Source organism: Papio anubis, chromosome 13, assembly GCF_008728515.1.
Source record: "Papio anubis isolate 15944 chromosome 13, Panubis1.0, whole genome shotgun sequence".
NCBI lineage: Eukaryota > Metazoa > Chordata > Mammalia > Primates > Cercopithecidae > Papio > Papio anubis.
Genome location: NC_044988.1, coordinates 52,238,180 through 52,265,713, shown reverse-complemented (window position 1 = coordinate 52,265,713; position 27,534 = coordinate 52,238,180). Strand labels below are relative to the sequence as shown.

Sequence of the window (27,534 nt, the reverse complement as noted above, 5' to 3'; positions counted from 1 at the left end):
ATGTTGAAGCTAGAGGCAGGTGGTTTGTGGCCTATTTCTGCCTTTGCATTATTTCAGATTCTGTTACTGAGTAGAACAGTCCTTTAAAAAAAAAAAAAAAAAAATTTAGGTCTTATATCTTGGCCTCCTGCCTTCTCTGTTGGCATCAGCCAAATGCATGTTGGCTGCAAGTACATCATTCCACACTTAGTGACTGGATTTATTTTCAGACGTTGGTTATTGACAACTGAAAAGCAATTTCCTGTGTTGGGGCTTAACAGAAAGCCTTCCCTGGGTTGTAAGAGTTTAAAATAATGAAAAAGGCGAATACTTCGTGGTTAAAGTCTTAATGCAAGCTTTGTGTGGACTTCTCCCCACTGCCTACTTTGCACTCATGTTTGTAGGGAGTTTCCAAAAGCCTGTGATTTGAGATGAGGAAGGTCTTCTACCTCTGGAGCTGTAAGGTCTTGTCTTGACTAAAGATGACTCAAGCTTAACCAGTTGTTCAGCAGTCTTTGTCTGAGCTTTGGGTGTGCTGGAGAATATCAGCCAGTGTTAAGTTATTGATTTCAAGTGGTGACTGTTGAAGAGAACCTATGTCATGAAATACAGTAGTCCTCCCATTATCAACAGTTTCGCTCTCTGCAGTTTCAGTTACTTATTGTCAACCATGGTGTTAAAATATTAAATGGAAAATCCCAGAAATAAACAATCCATAAGTTTTGAGTTGCTCACCTTTCAGAGTATCGTGATGAAGTTTTGCACCTTCCTGCCCAGGATGTGAATCATCCCTTTGTCCACGTCATCCATGGCTGTACATGTTCACTGTCCTTCAGTCACTTAGAATCCATCTTGATTAACAGATTGGAAAAAAAAGTGGTGTATGTTATATTGGATTCAGTACCATCTGTGGTTTCAATCATCCACTGAGGGTCTTGTAACCCCCAAGGATAAGGTCGGGGGTGGAGGACTACTGTACTCGGTTAGTGGAACTTCTTGTGGTGCACCTCATGGTTCAAGGGAGGTAGAGAAGGAGGGAATTGTCATACTGTGAAGGTGGAATGCAAGATGTTCTAAATTGGTGCTTGTTTTGTTGAGCTGAGATGTAGAAGTATAGTCTGGTTCACTAATGATTTGTTGATGATTTCATTTGATGGTTAATATGTGATGCAGTCATTTATTTGAACAGAAAGAGAGGCTTTTTTTTTTTTTTTTTTTTTTTTTCAGTTTACATGGAAAGATTTCTAAGGATGTTCATGGATCCAAGACAAACTTGTCTCAGTCTTTCATTTCATTAGGATCCTTCCATATTGGGGAAATCTCTTAGTATATAGCCGATGGGAAAAAGCTAATTCCAGAAGCCAGTGGGGCTGGTCCTCTCTGTGCCTGGCTTCCTATAGGCAAGCAGCCAGTAAGGAACCCTAGTAAAGTCAATTAGGCATTTTCTCTCAGGACCCAGGGTTTTAAGGAAGTGACAGAAGGATAAGATGGTGATGATGACTCACCTCTCTGTTGTGAGGTGGGGATAGTTTTACTTCATACTACTTAACTCCTTGAAGTCTGGTTCCCAGCCCTTACTCATTCTGAAAACCCTCTGTGACTATTCCAGTGTGTTTCTCTGTGCCAGTTAGCTATAGTCAGTGTACAATCTAGAACTCCATTGAAACAATTTTTATGTAATTCATATTTTTTATCTTTTTCTATCAGTGTTTTTCAACTCAAAAGTAAGCTTATTAATTTTTATTGGTCTCAATTTGACTATAAGAGAATAACTTTTGTAATTGGTTAGAAGCCCCTGTTGTGAATTCGCCATAGCTATTGGTAAAGGAGTTTGTCTGTTATGAGAGGTATGTACTCGTATGTATGCATATTTTGTAAATAAAGTCACTTGTCAGTGTCTTTCAAACAATTTACTCATATTTGTGTCACATTGTTAATGTTGGGGGAAAGCAAAGTTTGAATTTAACTATGCAAAATAGTAGGTACAGTGAAGATACTGATCCTCCCTTCCAAGTCACCTCTTGTGATTTCCTCCCCCTTATGATTATGTTTCTTGGGCACTACTTTGCTCCTTGAGTGTGAGCAAGAACAACCTGAAGAACGACTGAGATGACCACCAGCAGTAGCATTCACACAGCAGGTCTTTTTGGATGTTTCGTCTCTAGCTTTTAGTCTTCAGGGGTCGGTAATGTTTGGCGACTCCCATTGCTTTTAGTAACTAAGGAGAGCCATATATCTTGTGGAAAAACAGATTTGCCTGTGAATGACCTGCATTTATCTCCTCTGCTTATTTAGTGGTCATTTCTTTAAAACCCTTTTGGTTTCCAGCCATGTAGGGACATATGTATGCTTACAGACATTAAATTTCTGTGTCCTATGGGATAAGAAGTATATGTCATCATTAGGTTTTTGGACAGTCTTTGGTTCTCCTTGAAGAGATTCAGGTCTTGTTTTACCTTTATTTACAGTTTGTTTTCTTCCCCAGCAAGTAAGTCATTGATGGTGAATCATAAATGCAATTGTTCAGAAAAGAATCTAGTCAATTTTATGTTCTTCTTTGCAGCCTATTAAGATATTTGTGTACACCTAAAGGATTTGAATGGGATATCTGTTCAGGTGGCTGTAAGTGAAAATGTGGTGGTGGGTAGGGCAGGGGAATGACATGGCCAAGATAATTCCAGGTTATAGAGGATTACACAGAAAATCTTTGTATAGCATCTTAATACAGCTATAGATTCTACATTCAGAAAACATACTTCTTTGGGGATTGTAAAAATCTACCATAGCTCCTGGTTATTAGATTTGTATTTTGTTTGTTTCTTGAGACAGAGTCTTGCTCTGTCACTGCCCAGGATGGAGTGTGGTGGTGTGATCACAGTTCACTGAAGCCTCAACCTCCCAAGCTCAAGTGATCTTCCCACCTTGGCCTCCTGAGTAGCTGGGACCGCAGACATGTGCCGTTATGCCCAGTAATGTATTTATTTTGTAGAGACAGGTTCTCCCTGTTGTTGCCTAGGCTAGTCTTGAGCTTCTGAGCTTAAGTGATCCTCTAGCCTCAGACTCCCAAAGTGCTGGTATTTGGGAGCCACTGTGTTCAGCCTGTTTTTGTTGTTGTTGTTGTTGTTGTTTGTTTGTTTTTAAAATAATTTTTTTGCTTCATTTTCTTTAAGTCTTAGATTACAATGACAGAATGCAAATAAAGGAACAAATTAGCTTTGTAGGGAATAATGAGATCAAATAAGTTCTAATTCCTTTAGTATTAGATTTAATTATTACTTTTTTTTTTGGAAGGGGGTGCACAAGAAGGATAAAGAAGCCCAAAATAGTATAGTAGGCTTTTGTGTTAAGATCCATTTCAGTATATATATGTTTTCTTGCTAGAAAATACTCTTGCTTGAGAAAAATAAGTTTAGTAATCTAAGTAGAATACCTTAATAATGTTGTTGTCAATTAGGATAACTAGAATAAGCACTTAATAGGTTATATTCTATTTGGGTATAGGGGCTAGTAAGTGATCTGGCAGCATACATATTTCAAGTTTTTCCCCAAATAAAGGAGATTAGTTTATAATATGTAACTATTTTTTCCTTCATTATAAATAGGAAGGAAGAAGTTTTCAGCCACAAAATAGGAAAACTCTTGACAGCATAGGCTATTCAATATTGGAATGAGCTGAAAAACTAGTTGTTTAGTGAAACGTTCATTTCTTCAAGTGGTGTACTTGCAATTGAATACCTAACATTTTGTATGGCATTCTACATTGTAGGAAGCTCTTTAACAAGACTGATTCTAACATGCAGATCAAAATCTATTTGTGAAACTTAAGGTGGAGATGGTGGAATCATAGGTGGGGGCGAGCATCAGAGAGTACTTTTAGTGCAGTTTCTTTTCCCACAGATGAGATACCAATCTCAAATTCATAAGGCTAGTTAGCTGGAGGCCTTAAACTCCTAACCTCCTTTTCCTTAGGGCCTCCTTTGTGGTAATAAGATGGATTCTTCTAATCCACTTGTCTTTGCCTTCATCTTAAAATGTGTTTGCCAAGTGGGCATGTAATGTGGCCCAAATAGCTGAGAAGCTCTGTGTATAGAAGTTACTTCCCACATCAGATGGTCCTTCATATTGTTTAATCTGGTGCCATAAAAACATAGCGCCTTCCCCAAGAGTGGGTCTCAGATATGTGAATAAGCAAATTGAGTAACTTCAGTCACAGCAGATTAAAGAAAGCATCACATTAAAAGTTTTTAAGATGAATTAAAATTGAAGTGTTGTTGAACAAGATTTTTTTTAACCCTCTACCCTGTTATACATTTAAAAGTACTTGAGATAATAAAACGGTAATATGTTAAAATTGTGTTTAGGATCTTCCTGTTTCATAGGAAAGACCTGTCCAGAATTAGCAGCAATAGTCAGGTGTACTAAGTTGCTGGGTATATGATTTAGATAGTTTGTTTTTAATATACTTTAAAGTCAGTGGTAAAAGACAAGCCTCTGTGCTCTGCTCATTTGGCAGTGAATCATTGTCTAGGTAAAATCATTTTAGCAAAGTCTTCCTCAAAGTGTCCGTGAATTTTAAATTTGGAGGATTACAATAGCTAATCACTTCAACTTTTAAATGAGGTGATTTGGGAAGAAATGCTCATGTGTGATATGAATGTAGCAATTGTGGGAGCTGCACCATTTTGTACTTCTCTTTAGGAGCCATCTGTTAATTGGTGGGCAGGTTGCCCCGTGGTCTCAGAGTGGCTTGCTGTAGCATAAGCTGTCCCTGAGCAAAAGCAAAATTGATATTTATTTCTGTCAGGGTACCTCTTTGACTTAATTCGTAGCCATGGTTCCCATCTGACCCATAGCCTGTACAACTTTAACCATATACAGCTCAGTTTCCTCTGTGGACTGTGTTCTATTGGGATTCCTTTTCTTTATTGCTTCAGAGAGAGTGTTGTTGAGGTTTTTGAAGCTGTGTCTGTAGTATTTAAATAGGTTTCCTTTATACTCAGCATTTATACCCCCACCAGCCCAAACACCATCAGTCTGGGGATTTTTCCTAAGCGTATAAAAGTCAGTGCTGTGTGTGACTATTTTAAGTTTAGAGGAAGGAAAGAAAAATGTTCCTCAGACCCTCTTGATTAACTACCTCTTCATTAACTATAAACTAAGCAACATGTCCTGTACCAAGAGAAGGAAAATCGTATGTTATTTATACTTAATCCTTGTGTTGACTGGGGAGGATGGATGTCCTTTGGAAATTTACTTCCTTTGTGTTTGCTAAAAATATCTCTAATTTAATTCTGCTCTTTCTTTTTGATATAAAAGGAATTACAGTGGACAGTTTCCCCCCGGTGGAAGGGTTGTACATACCACTTTATAGCAGATACTTTGTGATCAGTACACATAAGGTGAAATGTGTTTTTACTTTATTGAAACATCTGATCATGTGATGCTACCCAATATTCCCTTCTTAATGACTCAGCTTCCCTCCCTCGCTCACTCCTTTCTAACTTGATGTCACCATATTATATGTGAAGGATATAGGTATGTGCGTGCATTCACAAGGCATGTGTAATTTTGCAGTTGCAGCTCAGAGTTAAAAATAAGCTTCGTTAACACTTGCTGTAGTTTTTCCCCACTTACGGTAGTTATTAACACTTTGTCCACTCATAATAGCAGCTTAACTGGGTCTAGGGGGGTGAGCAGAAAGAGTTTTCAGGTACTTGTTTTTACAGCTATGTAAAGGAGGTCTCAGGAAATCATAAGCCCTCCCAGATGTAGTCATCTTGGGTGTAGCTTTTTGGTGGTTGGGGTTATCCATCTCAGTTTTATAGTGCAAGAATATTTGCAAGGCTGCCGAGTTGGTGTGTTGTATTATTCTCTGGGTATTATGTTTCAAAAGTTTTCTTGCCTTCTAATTAGTTTTACGAAGGCAAGACGTTACCATGCCAAGAAAGTATGGATCCTCCTGGGACGCAAGGAGTTGCTAGGTTTCAATCCTGGCCATTACTCTAGAAGGTCTGTAACCAAACCCAGGTTCAGCTGCTTGCCACTTGAAAGCCAGAACACCAGAGGCAAGGATTGGTGGAAGGAAAAGCAGTTTTAATGGGAGCCAGCAAACTGAGAAGATGGTAGACTAGCATTCTAAAGTGCCATCTTCGGTTTAAAAATTTACCATAGGGCTTTCAAAGGGAAATTTGGTATGGGAGACATGCAGAAGTGGTGCAGGACCTGTGTGTCTTGTTCAGTGGTTCTCTTGGGTGTCTGAGGGTCTGACTGGCATTATCTTGACTTTGGCTCATTGGTGGTGGACTAATTATAACTCCTCCTAATCATGAGGATTTTGCAGTGGGGACTCTCTTCCTGGTTTGTTTTAAGATTAGCCTCTGAGATTTCTTAAGAGTGTGGTAGATAAGCATGGATCGCCTGAGGGGAGTGTCTAGAGAGGGGAGGAATGAAGAGGTAAGAGGGAAGGGAAGAAAGAAAAGGAGGTGATTTCTAGCACCGAGGTCCCTAGTTATAGTCCTATATCTGCATCTGCTCAGTGATTGTACCAGGCTACTAAGGTGACTGTCCCTGGGTCCCTCGTGTGCCTCTTTCCTCATTGTGCCTCAGGGCTTGGTGCATCCTGCAGTTTGCTATAAACCTTCACATGGGCCAGCCTTGCTCCCAGGATGAGGGGTTCAGCTTGCTTACCTCTACATAAACGCCTTATGTTCAGCGTAGTACGTCTTTGGTCTGACTGTCTCGTTTATACTTCTTTACAAATTTGTTCTTCTCCATGTTCCTATTTCGTTAATTTGTTTGTCAGGAAACACCTGAATTTCATCTTTTCTGTTTTAACACACTAAAGAGTTCTCTTTTTCAAGCTGGTCCTGGTTAAGCCTGAAACCCCTGCAATGCACTTTATGTATTTCACGTTCGTTAGGTGCCTGCATCTCCGTTGTTTACTGTGTGGGGCTTAAAATTTTTGAGCATCTTAGAGGGCAGAGACCATGTGGTATTGATCCCATCTTTTTTCCACTGCTATGAAATCATGCTATGCGTATGAAAGCATTTTAATGCAATCTGCTGAGGAGAGAAGTGTCTTGTGTGGGAGACTGTTTTGGCAGTAGCAAACATGTTTGGCTTTAGCCATAAGAACTGCTTTCTGAGTTTGGAAAAGGAGTATGTAAATCAAGGCCCATTTTAAATGGATCTTTTTATAATGCAGATACCTCTCATCTATCTGTTTTGTAATGATGGATTTGTTTTGGGGACTTAAGTGGTTTGTGCACCTGCAGGATGTCCTTCCTTTTCTTTCAGGTCTTTTTTTTTTTTTTTTTCCTTTCATAGTCTCTTGGATGGCTTAAGAAAGAATTGACGTTCCAGTCAATTTATTTCATGACAAAGAACAAGAAAAAATACAGATGTATTTGGAGATTATAAATATTCTGATTGGAAAGTTGTAAGCTTTGGATGTACAGGACTCTGCCACAAAATAATTTCCACACATGACCGAAGGCAGTAAAGTGTACACTTTCGAAAGACTGAGTTTGGAAAGGTTGATTGTGGCGTGAAAACCTAACTGCTCCCTTGCGCTAGCTGTGTGTGCCTTTGAGCAAGTTAAATTAGCGACTTTGAACCCCCAGCTTTGTCTGTAAAATGGATACAGGTGTATTTACATGTAGTCTTGTGGTGAGAATTAAATGTGATATATGTAATGTAAGGCTCATAGTTGCTTGATAGTTTAGTTTGGCAGTGGCCTGTTGACTTCCAGACAGGTAGACATAGCATTTATGGGGCAGTGTGAATGGGCATTTTTCCCCAACAGACTTGCCTTTTCATACTGGAAGGTTTGGACTGGTGAACTTTTAACTTTTGGGTGAGAGAGTGATTTTTTTAAGAAAAATGTGTTCAAGAAGAAAATTTATCTCTAACAAGAATTTTTTTATCACGTGGACTTGGTGAGTTTGGTAGAGACTAATTTTACAGTTTTCCGTCCTTGGCAAAATGGGGAGCTCTCCATGGTGGTTTGCAGGACTCTGACACAGTTTCAAAACAGGCGCTGATCTAATTATAGTGCATAGGGCCTTTATTTTTTTTTTCTCGTATCAGAATTTAAAAATGATCTCTTACAGAGAGAAAAACACATTAAGAAGCCATACTGCCTCTTGATGTACTGCTTAGTGGGAGGGGTGTGTGTGTGTGTGTGTGTGTGCAGGCACAAGCAAGAGTGCATGTTTGTGAAGATTGACACCAGCTGGTCGCACAAGCAACAGCAGATGCCCTTTTTACTACCACAGTTAACTTGTTTTCCTCTACCACAATACTATTTTGAGGAATACAGTTCCTTTGCCTTCATCCCAAATGATACTTACTTGAACAACTCCATTGTCTTTTAAGTAAACACAAGATAAAGCAGATAATATAAGACTGTGTGTGTGTTGGGGGAGGGGGGTGGCGGATCTGTATAGAGTCATTTATAATTAACAAAGAAATGAGAAAGTTGCAGCAGACCCAAACCTTTAATTGAAAGTAGATTGGACTAGCCCAGAGTTGTTAATGTTCTAACCTTTTTTGAACTGTCGGGTGTGACTTTCAGGCTATCTGAAGGTATTTTGGCATTTGCTCTATCCTGGTGGCAGCTCCAGTGTTTGAAGGTAGAACTGCTGACCTATCTTTTAGAGAAACTACCTACATCAATAAGTAATGAGAACCGCCTTTTGTTTTCATTGTGGTGAGCTTACACTATCTCAGTCACTTCCTTTCGAGCTGGAGAACCTGCCTTCAGGTAGAGTCTCATCCTGTGTATTGTAGAGGAATTGGTTTATTTTTCTACTGCAGATAATTTTTCCGAATCTTCCTGGTCTTGGATGCAAGACATCTTTGTGTACCCGGTGTAATACTTGGCAAGAATTTAGAGGATTTAATATGCTGTTTCTGTTCTCAATAGTCTAAGACTGAATTGTGTGGGAGTTCTTAATGTTGTCTGAAAATGTGATATATTAAGAACCCACAGTTTCGCCAACTTAAGCAGGGTCATGCTGCATTGCCAGCAGATTCATAATTACTGGGACTGGAACTATAGGAAAATAGAGCTCTACCAGTTGCATAATCAGGGGACAGATACGGCTATTAAAATTAACTTGAAGGGAAAATGCCCTGGTGCTGAGGACGTTAACCGCTCCCTCTAGAATTAGGGTGCCTAGGTAATATTTACCAAACGATCACTATTTACAACTTTGATTGCAGCAGAAAAGTTATAAACTCTTCTATATTAGCTCCATGTGTCTGTAAAGTCCTGAAAATCATTTAGAAACATTGGGGCCTTTCAGTCTCAGGCCAGCTTTATTAGCATTTGGGTGGAAGATGAGTCTTCGAGTGAGCCATCTGTTTTCTGTATTATGTGAGTGTCTAGGTTGAATTCTCCATCCTTGTGGTAATCCCTGGTAATGTCCTTTGGGAAGCTGTTAGAAATGCTCCCAGCTTTCAGGAAGGCTGGCTTGGACTGTAGTAATGGGATCTCAGCAGCCCTCCATCTCACAATTTGATCTTACTCATTAGAGGGCAGCAAGGGGGACCTGTTTATCTTGACCCACGTTAACTTGAGTGTTTAAATGGAACGACCTGCTGCATCTGGCATGCTACATTTGAGGAGACTCGGGTTAAGTCAGGAATTAAAATGTGGAGAAAAACGTGTCTAGAGAGAATTGCATCCCTCTGTTCTAAGATTCTCTCAAACCTTTTCCCTGCTGTGTGGTACCCACATGATTTTGCTGTGTATCAAATCTGAGATATTAAGAAAGTTCCTTTGCAAAGTCTGGTGCAAGTTGCTTTGGTGCCAGAGTTGCAGTGCACAGCCTGTCTGAACAGACACACATAATGAGTGCCCAAGAACAGTAAGTCCATCGGAAGAAATACAACATATTTGCAACTTTATTGTGTGTTTGAGGAAGGAGAGAGAAGGATATTAGGAAGGAACAGGGTCTTTATTAAAAACAAAAAATTTCCCCCCTTGTAATGAAACCTTGTTTTTGCAAATCAAATTATTTGCTTTTGTTGTTGTTGTTGTTAAGGCATGCAGTTTAATGCTGTATTAGGGTTGTGTTTGGAGAAAGCAAATCTTTCCATTTTGCTTTTAAAAGTATTGCATTTTTAAACCCCAGGTTGCAAATCTTGCTTGACAGAGAGGACCATAGTGACCTGTTTCTGCTAACTGTGGGATTTGAAAAAGACCCACACTGCTTTTATTCTTCTATTTCATAAAACATTTCTACTGCTCTAAATGAAATAATAGATACACATCAATCAGTGTAGTCACCTTTTATTGTTGATTCAACTACCAGGTTTTTACAGAATTCACTCTGCATTTTATTTGACTTGTACATGAATAGTCTCGGCAGACTTAATTATATTAGTGAAAAAGTACTTTCAACAAAATTATATGCTGACATCCCGTAATTCATACTTACAGATTTGTGAAACAGATTTATGTAAATCTATCAAATTACTCTAGATGACATTTTTTAAAATTGAGACTTCATCTTAATGGTATTTGTAGAAATTTTTCATATGAACAATTTTACACGAACTATTTAAAACTCATATGACTTCCTTATGAAGGCAGAATACTATAGCATTTCAGCATCTTGCCTCCACATGTTCTGTAATCCATCTGGTACAATGTAGGGACATGAGAAACATGTTTATAAGGGCAACTGTCCTAAACCACAGGCTCCTAGAGGGCAGATGCTGCTGTTCCTTCATTTGTTGTTCATTCAGTCCTTCACAGAACATTTAATGATCTGTCTTAGGGTCCTGTTTGTCAGGAACTATGTTCTGCTTGCCCTTGCTTGGCAGTCTAGTGAGGGAGCATCCAAAACCACAGGCATACATAGCAAGATAACGGAATAATATAAGAAGCTGTGGGAGGACTAGACAGGAGGAGCACTGAACAGTGTGCATCGGGGAAGGGGCAAGTTGTGGCAGGAAATGACTTCAGATAGTCTCAAAGGATACATGGGAGTTGGCTAGTTGGAGAGCTGTGTTCCAGACCTAGGGTGTATGTGTAGGAGTGGTGGAAGATGAGCAAAAGTAGAAGTGAACAGAAAACTGACAGTGACTGGAAACCAGAGTATGGTTAGATTTGTGTTTTAGGAAGTTCTCCTGGACAATATTTTGGTAGAGGATGGCTGTTTTTGGAATTAACGGGAGTCTAAGCAAGGGGTGTCCTATTAAGATAGTGTAGCAATAATCAGGGCCAGGATAATACAGAACCAATGCTAATGCAGACAAAGGACTGATTTAGATGGTAGAACTGGCAGAATGTGATGCATGTATGGCAGAACTTGGAATGGAATAAGTCTTGCACATCTTCACTGTTAGACTTGAGCTAATTACTTCAAGCCTTGGATCAAATGTTACCTGCAGAATGGGGCCTGCTCTGACCACTGTATTTGAACAGCAGCCCTGCCCCTCCCCTCCCCACTCTCATCCTCTGCTGCTTTTTTCTCCTTAGCTCTATTTTCTTCTAATACCCTGTAGAATGTGTTTGTATCTCCACTTGTCAGAATATAGGCTTTATGAGAAAGAACTTTTTCTCTTTTGAATTCTCAGGGCCTAACAAAAAGTATGGTTCCCATAGTTATTGAATGCTTATTTTACATGAGAAATTTGTAGGGTGACTCTTGTTTTTTGGTGTTTTTTTAATACAAAACTTTATTTTCCACAATTTTGTGTTGAGGGTCTCGTTTAATATTGGTTGGATAAAATTAATGTATCTTTTAATCAAGAATGACGGTAGTCTGTTGCCTTTACCTTTAAACCTGAGGGGGTAATTTGATTTTTCTGAACATTGGTAGTAATTTAAAATAGAAAAGACTAAATAAAGCGACCTTTGAATGAAACAGGTCCAGAAGATTGTGTATTTCTAATTAAAATATACAATTAAAATTTTAATTAAAGTAGGGTATTACAAGCAATGTAGGTGGCAGGGGAATGGCTGATGCTTTGAATTACGCACAGTTTGGGATAAATTGGCGTTTACTGGGTTTCCCACAGTAGCACTCTGCCACTAAACGGGCTGTCTTCCTGTTTTCCTCTCCTTGCTCTGACCCCTGTTCTCAGTAGTCTTTGGTCCTCTTCAGAGGCCTGTGGAGTGCTTCAGCTCTGTGATATAGATCCCTGGACCATGATTTCTACCAGCCTGTTTATAACTGTTCTCCTTGTGCCAGGAGCATTTTATAAGCTATTTTTCTATCTCTTGTGAAGAGGGATTTCTTTTCTGTGGCATATATGTTAGATTAAAAAGAAGGGTGTAAAACAAAAGGCATTCATACACCATAGTGCAGCACAGAATATAACAAAGTTCTAGAATCTGTACCAAGGCAATTAGAATCAAGACTTGGGGCCAGGTACGGTGGCTCACGCCTGTAATCCCAGCACATTGGGAGGCCGAGGTTGGTGGATCAGTTGAAGCCAGGAGTTTGAGACCAGCCTGGCCTACATGGTGAAACCCTGTCTCTACTAAAAATACAAAAAGTAGCTGGGTGTGGTGATGCATGCCTGTAATCCCAGCTACTTGGGAGGCTGAGGCAGAAGAATTGCTTGAACCCAGGAGGCGGAAGTTACAGTGAGCCGAAATTGTGCCACTGCCCTCCAGCCTGGACGACAGAGAGAGAGACCTTGTCTCGAAAGAAAAAAGATTCAGATTAATGGTTTCGAATATTCTTAAGAACACGTGACCACAGGTAGCTTTTGAGAATAGCTGAGGACACATGGTGTTGACCCTATTCTTTATGTTCAGTTACCAGGCAAAGTTTTTAGCGTTTAAAGACTTTTTTTTTTGAAGAGCCTTAGCTTTGTCATTCTGGTCAGAACAGTCTTTTAATCATGTTGGTTTCCATAATGGTTATACTTGGAATTTAAATGGAGCATTTTATAAAAATTTTTTAAAGAAATGAGTCTTAGTTTGGGGATTATCAGTATGCACATTCTAAATTCAGAGAGACTTGAAAAATAGGTTTGGATGATAAGGATAAATGTTGCTTGGTTTCCAAGCCTTCCATTGTGGCCCATGACTGTTACTGATGAATACAAGAGTGGGAAAAGGATAGGTTAGGTATTTTTTTTTTAATGTTTGCTTTGCTACTGCTTTTATTTTTAAAAACTGTGCAGTCACTTATCACCAGAAATATGCACTATATAAATAAGATGCAATTTATGTTGTCATAGGAATGAATAACGGCACAGAAATTCATATATAGTAAAAGTGGTATTTGTGCAAAAGGTACAGAAGTTTGAGATAATAGTCAGCCAAGAAGCATCTTTTGCGGTAAAAGTGTCAGAAGTGCCTGGTGACATTACTATTCAGGCATATTGGGTACAAACTAGTCCTGGGCTTATATGTAATATGCCTGAAGTCTCAGTTCAGGTATAAACTAGTTGTTAATTGAGTGGAGAAGAGCACAGCATTTGAGAGTCCTGACTTTAAGTCCTGACTTTACTACTTCCTCCCTGCCTTTTTGATTTGTAGAAGCTGATTGACCTTGCCAAGCTTCAGATATCATTTCTACCTTGTAGGAGAAGAATCTGAATACCGAACATGGTTAATGTGAAGCTACAATTAAACAGTAAAATACCATGTAGCTAAAAGGTGAGAATCGGGAGGCTTGCCTATCTTGGTATCATCTGTGATGCCCTTAATATATTTTAAACATCCAATAAGTATTTGCTGCCTTGATTACAGATTTTCACTGTGAAGTAATTTAAAGTTCTAACTCCCTTTTGTTACAGTGCCAACATTTTAATACACCAACGACGGTAGGTTTAGAAATACAGTCTTTTAATAGCAGATACTCTCTTTCATATTATTTTGCTCAGGGTAATAATACAGTTTTGCTTACCTCAAACATACTGTGAGTGGCACTAATCCTAATAATACCACTAGGCAAGTAAGAAACTTTTTACAAGGAGGCAAAGTCATTTGCGGATAAATATTTCTGAGTATAAACAACAAATATTAGATAAATATTAGGTAAATATTTCTGAGTATCTAACAGATATTAGATATTTGAGTCATCATAGCCAGTCATGATTGCTTGAGGGTGTCACGTGGAAGACCCATCTGATGGTTGGGTCCTCTGGTGGTGGTGGTGGTGGTGGTGGTGGTGGTGGTGGTGATGATAATACCTTTGGTTAAATAACATCAGTAAGTTTCTCATTCTTTCATTTAGCAAACATTTGCGTGTCTACAGCAGGCCCAGAGTTAAGAGTTCAGAGGCCAGAGTGGGAAACAGCTAAGTAGGAAGTAAGCAAGACAGGTTTTTCACTTTACCCACTGATCTAATCTCAGCGGGCACTTCTGTACCCCAGACTGACCTCAGGAGGCCAGTAAACTGTTTATTTGAAGTAATAGGTAACTTGAAGATTTTAGAAGAAACACATCCATATGTATCTAAACAACATGGCTACGAAACGGCAGTCATCCCTACAAGACCTTTCTTAGACCTCCCAGTAGCCCCGTTGTAGCCGCACCGTGGTTCTCACCATTAAATGCAGTGATTTCTCAACATGGCGGCTGTACGTTAGTCACCAGGGTTTTAAAAAGCTAGTACCACTGCTTCACGACAGACTGATAAAATCAGAGCCCAAGGTGGGAGGATCGCTCGAGCCCGGGAGTTCAAGCATGGCCCAGCCAACGTAGTGAGATCTCATCTCATATACATACATATACATATACATATACATGTATACACACACGTATATGTGTGTGTGTGTGTATGTGTGTGTGTATATATATCTTTGGGAGTGGGATTTGGGGATCAGGGTGTTTCTGTTTTGGTTTTTTTTTTAAAGCTTTCTGGATGATTCCATTGCAGTCAAGGTTGAGAATGCACTGGGGTTAGAAGCTGCTAAGATGCAGGAGGAGTAGTATCTATCAGTAGAAAGGGCAATTAGACTATGCGGATATAATTGATTTATTTTGTCATAGAATAGCAGTGTGACAAAACTATGATATGTTTGTATTGCCCTTTTCTTTTTCTGTTATATTTGTAGCATCTTTTTTATTTAACTTTAAATGAATACACTTAAAATCTTTAACAGTAAGCTTGTTATTTTTTTCCTCATGTTATCTTTTGACTAGGGTGATGATCTACTTTCATCATTAGTAAGTATTTTCATCATTGCTTCAGCAACCTAGTTGGGTAGAAATTATCCTCATTTTAGAGACAAGGAAGCTGTGGTTCAGAGAGGTGTTAAGTAGCTTCTTCAAAGTTGCACAGCTGAGAGCCAGTAAACACCAGAACCAGTATTGAAATCTGTCTTCTTTCCACTGTAAGCTGGTTCTTTGAGCAGGTTTTGTTACATTCAGCCTATTTAATTCTACTTAATGACAATAGGACCGCAACATACTTTCATAAGAGGGGCACAATGCATGCAGTAGACACATGATAAATGTTGAATTAATGAAAAGCTGAATGCTTAAAAATACAGTGGCTTCACATGTGACTCTTTACTAGAACTATAAAATAAAACCTCTCAATTTTAGTGTGAGATAAAATTAACCTAATTAGTTTTTAGCTCTCTATTCCTTTCTCTTTTAAAAAAAAAAAAAAAAAAACACACACAGGAAAAAATACATTTTGATAAGAGGGTACAAGCAGTGATTATCCAAAATTCTGGTTGTGGTCCCAAAATATAATCACCAGTTTTCATATTGGGCACTATATTTAGCCTTCTCTTTTTGTTTACATAGTAACAAGTAGCCACATTAGGATAACCAGAGTACCTGTCTTAAAAACCCACTTGTACCTACGGTGCCCCATCAAGAACTTAGTAAAAGCATTTGGACTGTCCTTGGGCATCTGGGAAATCGTCATTTAGTTTGTTTTGACTTTTGTAGACCAAACTTTTCTTATGCCCATTTTTGTCACCTGTATAATGTTTCTTGCCGTTTCAAACTGAGAAACTTTCTTCATTGAAAAATTGAGACCTTTGCAATTGACTTTAGTTATCTTTGCACTCCATTGATTCAGCTGCTTTTGATAGCTCCTATTTTCTGAGATTTAGGGCATCACTTAGCCAGGAGTGAGAGGGCTCAGATGATTGGGGGAGGGTGGCAACAACAACAAACACTTTTAAGCAACTTTTACTCCAGACTTTTTTTCTCCTGTTATTTTTGTTTATGTTCTATTTCTTCTTTTCCTATATGTTCTCATTGTCTTCGATGTCATCACTGTAAATGTTCTGTGTTCGTATTTCCCTGTTCTTATGTAGATCATAAAACCCTCTTTGGAGAAATTTGATTGAGTGTATTTGAAGATAAGCCCTCCTCTAAAATAAACTTACACGTATACACGCCCACACATGGTTCTTCACCATTTTAGACTCCGACATAATTGTACTTGGTAAAGGCTGTAAATGTGTCAGGGTACAATTTACAGAACACTGACAGATTCTTGGTTGATGTTTTCTGTCTTCCCATTTTATGGCTAAGGAAACTGAAGCTGAAAAGGTATTGCCTGTTAAGCCCTTTCCATAGCACAGAGATTTATCCCCACAGTTTCTGGAGCTGAGCATTGTCTTGCTGCTGGTATACTCTGGCTCAGGCAGGGCATGTATGATGGAATCCTTTGGGGATGTGTGTGGGGTTTTTTTGTCCTAAACAGCACTGCTTGTTGAATTCTAAAACTTGCAAATGTAGTAGACAGGAAACAAAAAGACTTCATGTATATTTCTAGAATTAATAGAGAGTTATTTTTACTGTTGAGGAAATATGCTGGTGTTAATGACAAGACCATATGCCAAAATGAAAGTCGATCTCTGTCAGCAGTGTAGAACTAATATATGCCTTTTTCCCCTTCCCTCTCATTAGGACAGAGCTTGGGATATGGCTTTGTGAACTACATTGACCCCAAGGATGCAGAGAAAGCTATCAACACCCTGAATGGACTGAGACTTCAAACCAAAACAATAAAAGTATGTTAAAAAATTTTTTATATCTACTTGTAGAACAGAAGTTTAAAAAAATTAAGGTGTACTGGTAGTTTTTTCCTTTCTTCCTTTTGGGCCCATATAAACAGTTACCTGGGAGACATAGTGGAATTTTGGTGTTTGTTGCATGATGGGGGGAACTGTTCAAGAGTACTATATATAATCATTCATGTATTCGCAAAGGGACAGAGCAACAACTCTCTTAGATAAATATTTTAGTAAGCCTATGGAATCAGATCTCCTTCCCTTATAGAGAATTACTTGCCCTATAACTTGGGGAAACCTTAGACTTGTTCTTCTCTAAAGGTCTGGGTATTAAATAAGCAAGATTTTGCGAGCCATGCAGTCAGTCACAACTTCTCAACTCTGCCTTTACAGTTTGAAAGCAGTAATAGCCACTACATAAACAAATGGATGCAGCCGTGGTCCAATAAAACTTTATTTATGGGCAGTGAAACTTGATAAGATGTTTATGTGTTACAAATATTATTTTTATTTTTTCCAAGTTAAAAAATGTAAAAACCATTCTTAGCTCATGGATTATACAAAAAGGTGGCAGGCTAGATTTGGTGCTTGAGTTGTAGTTTGTTCTAGCAAATTCAGCTTGCTTTGAGGAGACTGACTGGAGGAACTTACATGACATAGGTTATTTTTTCTGTTTTTCTTTTTAAGACATACAGTGAATAATTTTGTAGATATTTTGCCGCTTTTGTGAATCTTTGAAATTCTTATGTAGATTCTCTCTGGAGAGGGAGCTAATCCAATTCACAGCGTAGATTTCTTTTCCTTTAGAAAATAAGAGGGATGTTGCCTCTAGCAAATTCTTAGTACATGTACCATCAATTTGCTCTCTCCTGCCCAGTGCAGACATTGCCAATCAATCATGGCACTCTTTCTCACAGAGTCTAGATGTGGCTCCCAAATATTTTTCAAAATAGTGTTCCAGACAACCTCTATGAATTGACTCAAGTGTGAACCTATTTTCCACCCTTGATTTAAGAAACCAGCTCAGGCGATAGCCTGAAGTAGTGAGGGGGAAGTTAGTCAACGCTGACTGTAGTATCCATCTTGCTTAGAGACTCATCTAAAAGATTTTTGCTCCTTTTTTTCAGGTATCTAGAAATGCAGTATCATTTTTGTGCTTTAAAGTTGCTTTTTTAGAATTACCAGTTAAGGTAATTTATTAGCCCTGAGTGGTTTTGACACATCATTCTTTATATTTATTGGGCCCCAAGAAAAATGCCTACCACCCCTGTCTTATCTAAAGGAAAGTATATAGTGGTTCCCAAATATACTAGGATATGAGAGGTCCAAGAATTCTAGGTATTTCTTGAGCAAGAAAACGTCCTATGAAAAGATTCACCAATCAGAAAATGAACTGGTTACTGTATATTATCAAAATGTGAAGGGAAAAATCAGATTTCCAATAAAGTCTAAGACAAAGCCTTAAGTTTGCTTTGAAGTTTTTTCAGTCTGAACTACTTTTTCTGGTTATATTTCTCTGCATACTTTTTATTTGTGTCAGAGATCTTTTACTAGTACTATTAAGTAACAAGTGTTCTTTAAAAAGACATCCAGTGTTCAGTTACCTTCAGACCATGTGCTCTCTATCCTACAGCAGATTTTTGCAGGTTTCTCTACCTCAATTTATATTGATTTCCAGGGGTGCTGCTAATTTGTCCTAGTTCTGAGGTCCTGAGTTGTGGTTGAGAAGAAAATGGAATAGATGGTCAGGATGGCTCATCCCAGGAACTATCCTTTTCTCCATTCCAGAAATAATTACCCTTATTTCATTCTAATGTGTCAGTTATTTTACTATATATCCTCACTGCACTAAGATCCAAAAGAAGGTAGAAATGCAGGGGAAAATAGGTCTCCATAGGAGAAATGCCTGTGGCCTTCAAGGAGACAGTTGATGACAGCTGCTTCCTTTACTGTTCATAATCCAGCCTTTTCTCTTTAGGGCCCAGCTGCTTGGGCTGAATATGTGGAAGAAAGGACAGTAAAGCCTTGTGGCTTTTATACTGTGACATCAATTTCTGATTTTCTGAGATGTGGGTCAGGGTAATGGGTAAACAGCAGGCTACTACTTTCCCCACCCCTATTTGATTCCTGTAAAAATATCAGATAACAGCTGGTATCCTCAGTTTGGCCCAGATTTGTCCAACAGGCAAAGCAAACCATTTCCCCCAAGTATATAGCATCCCCTTTGCCTGTTTGTTCTTTCTGTGTTTACTTATTTCCATTAGGCAGATTCTGTGTTCCTGTACAATGTCTTGAGCCAAGTTTTTCTAGTATTCACAGCTTTAAGAATGATTTGGAAGTTGAGTTGAACCTTTTCATTTCCTGGGATACTATTCCATAAATAAGTCTTTTCCCTCCTCTAGTCTATACTGGTGGTGGTTGTCAGCACCACTTTCTTACAAAGCACCACTTTACTCATGTTACTGCTCACTCAAAACTCAATGGTGTTTCTCTACTGTTTTACCCTATCGTCTGGCTGAGCTTTGTAGCAGTGACGCCAGTGCTATTGCTGTTCTCCACTGTAGTCAGACTGGCTCTTTAGTTGTAAGCTGATCTTATTCCCAATGTCTATGCGTATGCTTTTGCAACTCCTACTTCCTGGTATACCCTTTCACACTCGTTTTTAGTTTAACTGTGGTCATCTCATGTTTTGGAGCCCATCTAAAGGAATTCTGTCCTTCAGCTTCTGTCTTGCCAGGTTATTCCAGCTCCTGCTGAGTTCTGCCGTCTTTGAAGTCTATATTCTTTACCCTTGAGGAATCACAGACATTTTGGAATTACAGGGGGACCCATATGTAATTTAGGCTTAAGCACTGCTCTCTGTCCCCAGTCAGAGTGGAGATCTTGGTGGTCATACAATTTAGCCAAGACCAGGCAGTTGAAGACAGAGCTGTGACTCAGAACAAACCCTTGTTTTCTGATCGTTATATCAAAACTCTTGCCAGGACACTGTGCTTTACTTTAGAAAGGTACAGAAGATTGGTTAGTACGTACAAGTGTTTGTGTACTCTTAGCATTTAGTAGGCGTTTCATAAAATTCCTGGTTATTGGGATATTGAAACAGTGAATCAAGTGCTGTGAAAGGTGGTTTATTTAGCAGTTTCTCCTGGGGCTCCATAATAGCATTAGCTCAGTAGGGTTTTGTGCAGTAGTTGGTGTGTTGAATAAATGACAGATATTCAGTATTTCCGTGGTGAGTGAAGTCCCTCAGGCTCTGTGAGGACCTAAAGCACTTGTTTCCAAACTTTGGTTGCATCTTAATCCCCAGAGAAGTGGGTTGGAAATGCAGTTTCTGGGATCCACTTTAGATCTGCTAGATCACTGTCCACAAGAGAGATTCAAGGTTCTGTTTTTTATTATGCTTCCCAGGTAATTTATGACAGCAAGTCTAAGGCCTAGCACTTAGGAATCACCAAAAATGTTTGGCGGTTCTCTATACATTTGGTATTTTTTGTGCAAAGTTCAGTTTGTCTTATAGCATTTTACCTTAATAATCCTCCTGTGGTTCATTCTGTTAACCAAAATATTAATGTTTTTTCTTGAGCATCCTGGGTGATCATTTAGCATTCAGAGTTCAACATGGTTCACCAGCCTTTGCTTTTAAAAAACATGGCATTGAAATTGAAAACAACATACTCACCTCATAGTAGGATGCTGTTTAAGTAGTAGCAGATACAGGTTAAAGTCTCGAGGTAGTAGTTCTCTTGTCCTAAGGGTCACTTTTTTCCCTGGTTAAGGAGATGTCCCAGAGGCATACCTTTCTGGTGAAATCACATCATCCCTGTACTACATGGGAGGCAGCTGTTTTGGGTTAAGCCTGCCCACATTGTCCCCCAGTGTTGACATGGTAAATAAAGTGTGAATATTACAAAAATGTTTTAAAATTCTCATTAGGGAGGGTAATGAAAAGGTAATATGTGTGTACAGTTCAGGCATGGGAGTGGGGGAGTAATCTCATGGAAGTGTCAAATTGTATGCTGATGGGAAGAGAGGTTTTTCACCAAAAGCCTTCAGGTCCCTATGGGAATCCTTCCTTTGGTGGATTATACATGAGGCGAGTGGTTGTACCTACTGAGTTCAGTCTTCATGCTCTTTCTCTACTCATTTTATTTTTAGGGGTCTTAAGTATTGAAAAAATCTAGATAGTATGTGGAATTTTTATGGCTTAAAGCTAATACTTTTGACTTGTTAGGTTAATAGTGTCAGACTGAAGTTCATGATTAGCAAGCTAAAATCATTCATTTCCAAGAATATGTATAGACTTCCTCCCTCCTCTGCATAAAGAGCTCTGGATAGATGATTATCACATAACAGTGAAATGGATGCATGGCTCCCAGCATCTCTCTCAGCTTTTCCCTTCCCTACAATGGGCCTACGATGCTTTATTTTTCCTGAAACTGGGGTTGATTTATCTGGAGAGAAGGAGCTATTATCTCAGGGAATAGAATGTTTTATTGTTATTGGTAGGTCCTAACCCCTCAAAAGAAAAAAAAAATTCTGCCTAGAACTACTACTATAGAAAAACTGCCCGATTTTTGTCTTAATTTTCCTTGATCATTCAGCTATAGACCAGGCTAAAATTTACCTTTGCTTAAAAGTTATTAATTCATATACAATCATATGAAATTTCTTATACTGAAATAATTAAACCACAATTTAACCACATTTGGAAAATTCTATTATAAAAATGAGAATATTATAAATAGTATTATCTATTTGTTGTATTCTGTTTGAGTGATTAAACAAAGCTAAGAAACCTGTATTCTAAGCTACTGTATTGCCATTAACTTTTTGTTAAATTTATACCTTTTTCTAACTAGTTTATCCTTTTCTCATTAGTAAATGTCATATTTATACTTTTTTTTTTCTGTTTAGCATGAACTTGACCCTTAACATAGGAGGAATATAGAACTACATTTCTGAAGTCTTACCCTGTCTAAATTACCTTACTAAAATGATTTAACTGGCTGCGTAATCTTGGACAGAGCTTTTAACCATTTAAGTTTCCATTTATATTGTTAAAATAATTTATTCATCACTGAGAATGTTCATTACCTGCCTTTTAGGAGAGGAAAAAAGCTTTTGATGGTCTGCCAAGTTGCATATTAAGAAAAAACGTAACTTTTTAAATGAATTCATGTTTATTGTATAGAATGATTTGATGAAAAGCAGCACCCTCTCCTGAAGAGAGAATAATTTTAACTGCCTTCCTCTTTCACTCTTGCAAGTTTCACAGCCACTGTAAACTTTATATTGGGATTTGAGTTTCTAGTTCAAACTCCTTTTGCGACAGGATTATTGGGAGTGGGGTGGTTTTTCTTTATCATTATAATTTGTTCTTTTATAAAAGTTAATACTGACCAGGAGGAAATATTCTTAGATGCTGTGTAAACCAGTCCCCACTGTAAAGAAAGAGAGGGAATACGCAGGCAGGAGTGTAAGTAAAGCTATGCTAAGGTCCTGCCACCCAGTAGGTCCTCTGTTAAAATACCTGCAGCATAATTTTGTGTTTGAGATAAGTGGCTCTTTTAATAGTCATAATGCTGAGAGTTCATGGCTTTTGTAGGGCATGGAAGGTTTAAAGCAGTTGATAGTGGAACCATATAGAATTTGCCCAGAAAGAAAGCAGGATGGGAGGCGAATGTGGGAATGAGCCTGAGTTATGGGTTATAGAAGTGTGTTCTGGGTGCGCATGTAAAGGCGTTGATGTTTTGTTCTGTAGGTGAGGATGGGGCACCGGAGGGTTTTGAGCAGAGCAGTGTTGGGATTGACTTTGAGTATTTATTAGGAGAGGAAGGTTTGCTTTGTATTTAAACCCCACATCTTTCTGAGCATTTCAGCCCACCCTAGTGTTTCTCTGGCTTGTGTAGTTTGTTATTTTCTGTGATAGTACAAAGGGTAGAAATTTATAAATCATCTTCTACAAAGTATTCCTCATTTAAAAACTTGGATATATACCATTATTTCCCTTTTACCTTGAGCAGCTTTGGAAAATTTAGAAGTAATAGGTTGAAGACCAGGCCTCAAATTAATTGACCTACTTATGAGGTGTTAGCCTGATAACTGTCATTTATCTGGACCAAAAAAAAAAAAAAAAATTGAAAAAGTAGATACCAGGAGTGGGGTAAAAATGGAAACATGGAGTAAATTGTTCGTTTGCCTTTTAAAGAATACAGCCTGACGGAGTACATGTTTTCCTAACTTCGTTGTTAACTTGTGTTCTGGAAATTTCCACAGCCACATGTCAAGTTTGAACAGTATATTACGTCTTATTATCAGCACTTCTTCAATACGTTTAGATAAAATTCTTCTATCTATATTGAGTCCCATTTACATAGTCCTTACTTGAAGTGAGAAGTGACAGATGATTTTTTTATTGATATTTGTATAATGCCCTTCATGTGTTTTGTAGAATTCTCTCTTTTCAGCTTTAATTTTTTTCATGCAAAAAGCCCAGAAATTTCTTACTCACCTAGTGTGATCTAGGGAATATGGGTAGGTAGCCCAAGTAAGATCCAGAGCTTGAATGTCCTGTCCTCAGGCCGCTTGTGTTACATCTGTTCCTTCTAGCTACCTCCAAAGTGAGAGTTAATTGGAATTCCCAAAGGGCAATAACTAGGTATTCTTCCAATGGATTTCCTTTAGATTTTCCCACAGTTGTTGGAGCAGAGGCAGAGCCTACAAAGAGGGAAGGATGAGGAACAGGGTTCCTGGTGGCAGTGTCCCCAGCTTACTTCCTGCCTGCCAGCCACACACTGGGTAGTGATGGTGGAAGAGTCTCAACAGTTGACTGAACCCATCTTTATTGGAATTGATGGATCATTTTGTTACCTAAGCATGCTCCACAGGGGTATGATAGCCCTTCATGGCAGATGCTTAAACTTATGCTAAGTGAGGTCTATACCAGAAAACCCTGGCTCTTTCATTTCTGTAACCAGCATGGAGAATTTCAGGTTTCATGAAGACCTTCATTGTGAGTATTGCTTCTGTGTAAGGCAGGGGGAAAGCCACAGAAGTAATAACTTGTATAGGTTTAGGAAATTGTTGCTGTCTGTGTGTGTGTGCACGTGTGGAATTGAAAGGTTCACGTGGTGGGGATGTCATTGAAACTTACTGTCAGAAATTTGAGTCATTGAGGCAGGACCCTTATAACAGCTCAGAGGTCTAGAATGTTAAGTGCAAAATTGGTTTTCTAGTAATAATGAGGCTGAGGAAGAGATTCAAGCAAACCATGTGCATCGTGATAGAAGACACTGAAAATAGTCGAGCCACATGTTAAAATCTGTTTGAGTTTGAGTTCTAAGATAACAGTGAGATAAGATAAATTGAAACTGATCGGGATGGCCAAAAATCTTTTCTACGTGAACATCACACTGCTGGCCCTTGTTGCTTTACTTCTCCACTGCTTTTTAAGGGGAATATGGAGTAGGGCTTTTCTTTCATTTATGACCTGGGAAAAGTGGTGCTAGGTCAGTTTGGCTTCAGTCTATTCTACCACATAGCTGGCTTGCAAAGTTAAGATGATTGTGTTAACTTCCCAAGAAGGAGCCCTTAATTCTTTGCTGTATCTACTTTTCAAACAAATTTCATAGGATTATTATCTTTTTACTGTTTTGAATTCATGCAGAAACAGCAGTAGTCTCTGGTAGGCAAATACTTAATCCCTTTGATGAAATAAAGCTCAGGTTAAAGGGATTTGTTCAAAATGAAATAGCTAATAAGCACTACCGGCATCAGAAATGCAGTATCATGTTGGCTGATGCCGTAGCTTTTGTTGCTTTCTTTCCATTTCACATTATTGATGTTTAACTGTTTTGCTCAGATACCACTCTAAATAAACCAACTAATAGAGGCCTTAATTTGGGCCTTTGAGTGTCTTTGTCTTGAGACTTTCTGGACCAGATCTCTTAGTGCCAGGGAGTGGAGCTGTCTTTGCCTAGGAGTGAAGAACTCTGCCCTCTTTCAGGGTGAGCTCTTGAGACAGACAGACGTATAGTTTGAGAAGAAAACCGGACTTGGAGGTCATACTTAGCAGATAAGTGAGTTAACATTGATTCAGTTATTTCAGTTGTAATGAACAGTGAAATTATTATTATAGTAGTAACTTCCTGAATTTGTTTTTTAGGCAGCTACCCATTCTTCAAGAATATTTTTCTGATAGGTTCATGTAAGTCTTAGATGCTAGTTTAAAAGTTACAGAAATGTGCATTAACATTGGTCTCTCTTTAAATTTCCACAGACTCTTTTAAAAAGCATGGATGGTACATTTTCTTTTACTTTCACTTCTGCCAGCCTTTCCTATCATTACTTTTAGTGTGCGTTCTCAGCTGCATGTACTGCATTAGAATTACTTGTGGATGTTTTATTTCCAGAAGTGTCTCGACCTGCTGCTTTTGGGCAACGAGACAGGGCTGTACAGTTGACACTTGAACAGTTCTGGGGCTATGGGTAACAGCCCCCATATGACAAAAAGTCTTAACTTTTGACTCCTCAAAAACCTAACTACTAGTAGCCTACTGTTGACTAGAAGCCTTATTGATAACGTAAACAATTATCACATATTTTGTATGTTACATGTATTATTACATATTGTGTTCTTACAATGTAAAGTAAGCTAGAGCAAAGAAGATGTTAAGAGAATCATACGGTAGACAAAATATATTTACTGTTCATTAAGTGGAAGTGGATCATCATAAAGACCTTCACCCTTGTCATCTTTATGTTGAGTAGGCAGAGGAAGAGGGAGGGGTTGGTCTAAAATCACATATTAAGTGCACCCACACAGTTCAAACCCATGTTGTTCCAGGGTCATCTGTATTTTGAAAACAGTACAGGCAATCTGATACTTGTCTGCCTCCTCTCCTTCCTTCTGAGAAGAACTCTTTTGAATGCTACAATAGGACTTGGAGGTATAAGTCTTGGATTTGTGTTTTGTTCTTGGTTTCTTGATCAGGTGAGCTGCAGGAAGGACAAGGAAAAATAGAACAAGCATGTAGTCCTGGAAACTGATAAGTCAGAAAAAGTTTAGTTTCCAGTTTTGTTAAATGTCTGTCTAGAAATTTGTGCCTGCCTTAACCAAATAACCCTATTCATATTCCTAGAAAGAGTCATTGAGAGAAGCTCCTAACTTCATAGAATCAAGCACAGTGGCCTTTTTGAAGAGACTAACCCAGTTGAGCCACATCCAGCCAGTCTGGGTTCTTGGAAATAGCTTTGGATGAGTTTCATGGGCTTTATTTTACGTCTGCATTTTTGCATTTGCAGGTGATTTGTATTCCTAAATGCTTTGCTTTCAGGCTACCTGGCATTTGTCTTACTTATAACAATCAGTGGATGGCAAGGAAAAGGGCTTGGCATCCGTGATTCTTATGAGCTATCTAGGAAACCCTCATATGCCCATAGTTTTGAGGATTATTTCAAATGCCTTTACACAAGAGACTGCCAACACTTTTCATGTTTATCTGAATCAGTGGGATGGGGTGGTGGTTGATAAAAATTGCAGATTTCTACACCCCAACCAAGACTTAATGAATCTGAGTATCTGCAGAGAGAGACTGAGGAAATTGTATTTCAGCAGCCACCACAGGTGATTCTTAAGCGGGTGGTGGCTTGACCTGAGAAGCACTGTTCAGTGGATCTTAATGATTTGCACTTGGGTAGGTCTGTGGTGCTTATTTTAAAACAAGTCTACTTGTAAATAATAGGATTTTCATTTGTAGGTTACATCAAGCTATCTTGAATGGCTGGGATTCACTAATGTGTTTTTAATGAATATAGTGCTGGATTTACCTAGGAAATAATATATACTCTCACATACAATTTGCTCATTTTCAAAGCATTTGTGTGTCATTAAATACTTCAACATCACAATTATGTTAGCATAATTGATTTGCTTCTGAGAGTATTTGGAGAATTTTCAGTATGGTTCTTCAGGGCCCATCCATTTAAAATGGGTGTCTTGGCCGGGCAAAGTGGTTCATACCTGTAATCCCAGCACTTTGGGAGGCCGAGGTGGGCAGACCACCTGAGGTCAGAAGTTCAAGATCAGCTTGGCCAACATGACAAAACCCCATCTCTACTAAAAAATACAAAAATTAGCCCAACATTGTGGTGGGCGCCTGTGATCCCAGCTACTCCGGAGGCTGAGGCAGGGAGAATTATTTGAACCTGGGAGGTGGAGGTTGCAGTGAGCTGAGATCGTACCACTGCACCCTAGTCTGGGTAATAGAGCAAGACTCTGTCTCAAAAAAAAAAAAAAAAAAAGGGTGTCTTATAGAGATTGGGGGTTAAATTCTGTGATCCAGGATGTTAGATTGTGAAAGCAGCTTTTGAGCCGGGCACAGTGGCTCACGCCTGTAATCCCAGCACTTTGGGAGGCTGAGGCAGGTGGATCACCTGAGGTCAAGAGTTTGAGACCAGCCTGGCCACCATAGTGAAACCACATCTCTACTTGAGATACAAAGGCAGGCGCCTGTAAACCCAGCTACTGGGGAGGCTGAGGCAGGAGAATTGCTTGAACCTGGGAGGCGGAGGTTGCAGTAAGCTGAGATCGCACCATTGCAC

At 38.9% G+C, this 27,534-nt stretch overlaps 1 protein-coding gene across 19 annotated transcripts in view; it reads left to right on the top strand.

Moving 5' to 3' along the window:
• The window catches only part of ELAVL2 (ELAV like RNA binding protein 2), a 135,171-nt gene that overhangs the window by 78,435 nt on the left and 29,202 nt on the right, over positions 1-27,534 (top strand). For all 19 annotated transcript variants that reach the window (XM_021927469.2, XM_003911638.5, XM_009188676.4 and 16 more), the window contains one exon: positions 16,829-16,932. In XM_021927469.2, coding sequence (XP_021783161.1) covers positions 16,829-16,932 — 104 coding nt within the window. The remainder of the gene's footprint in view (positions 1-16,828; positions 16,933-27,534) is intronic.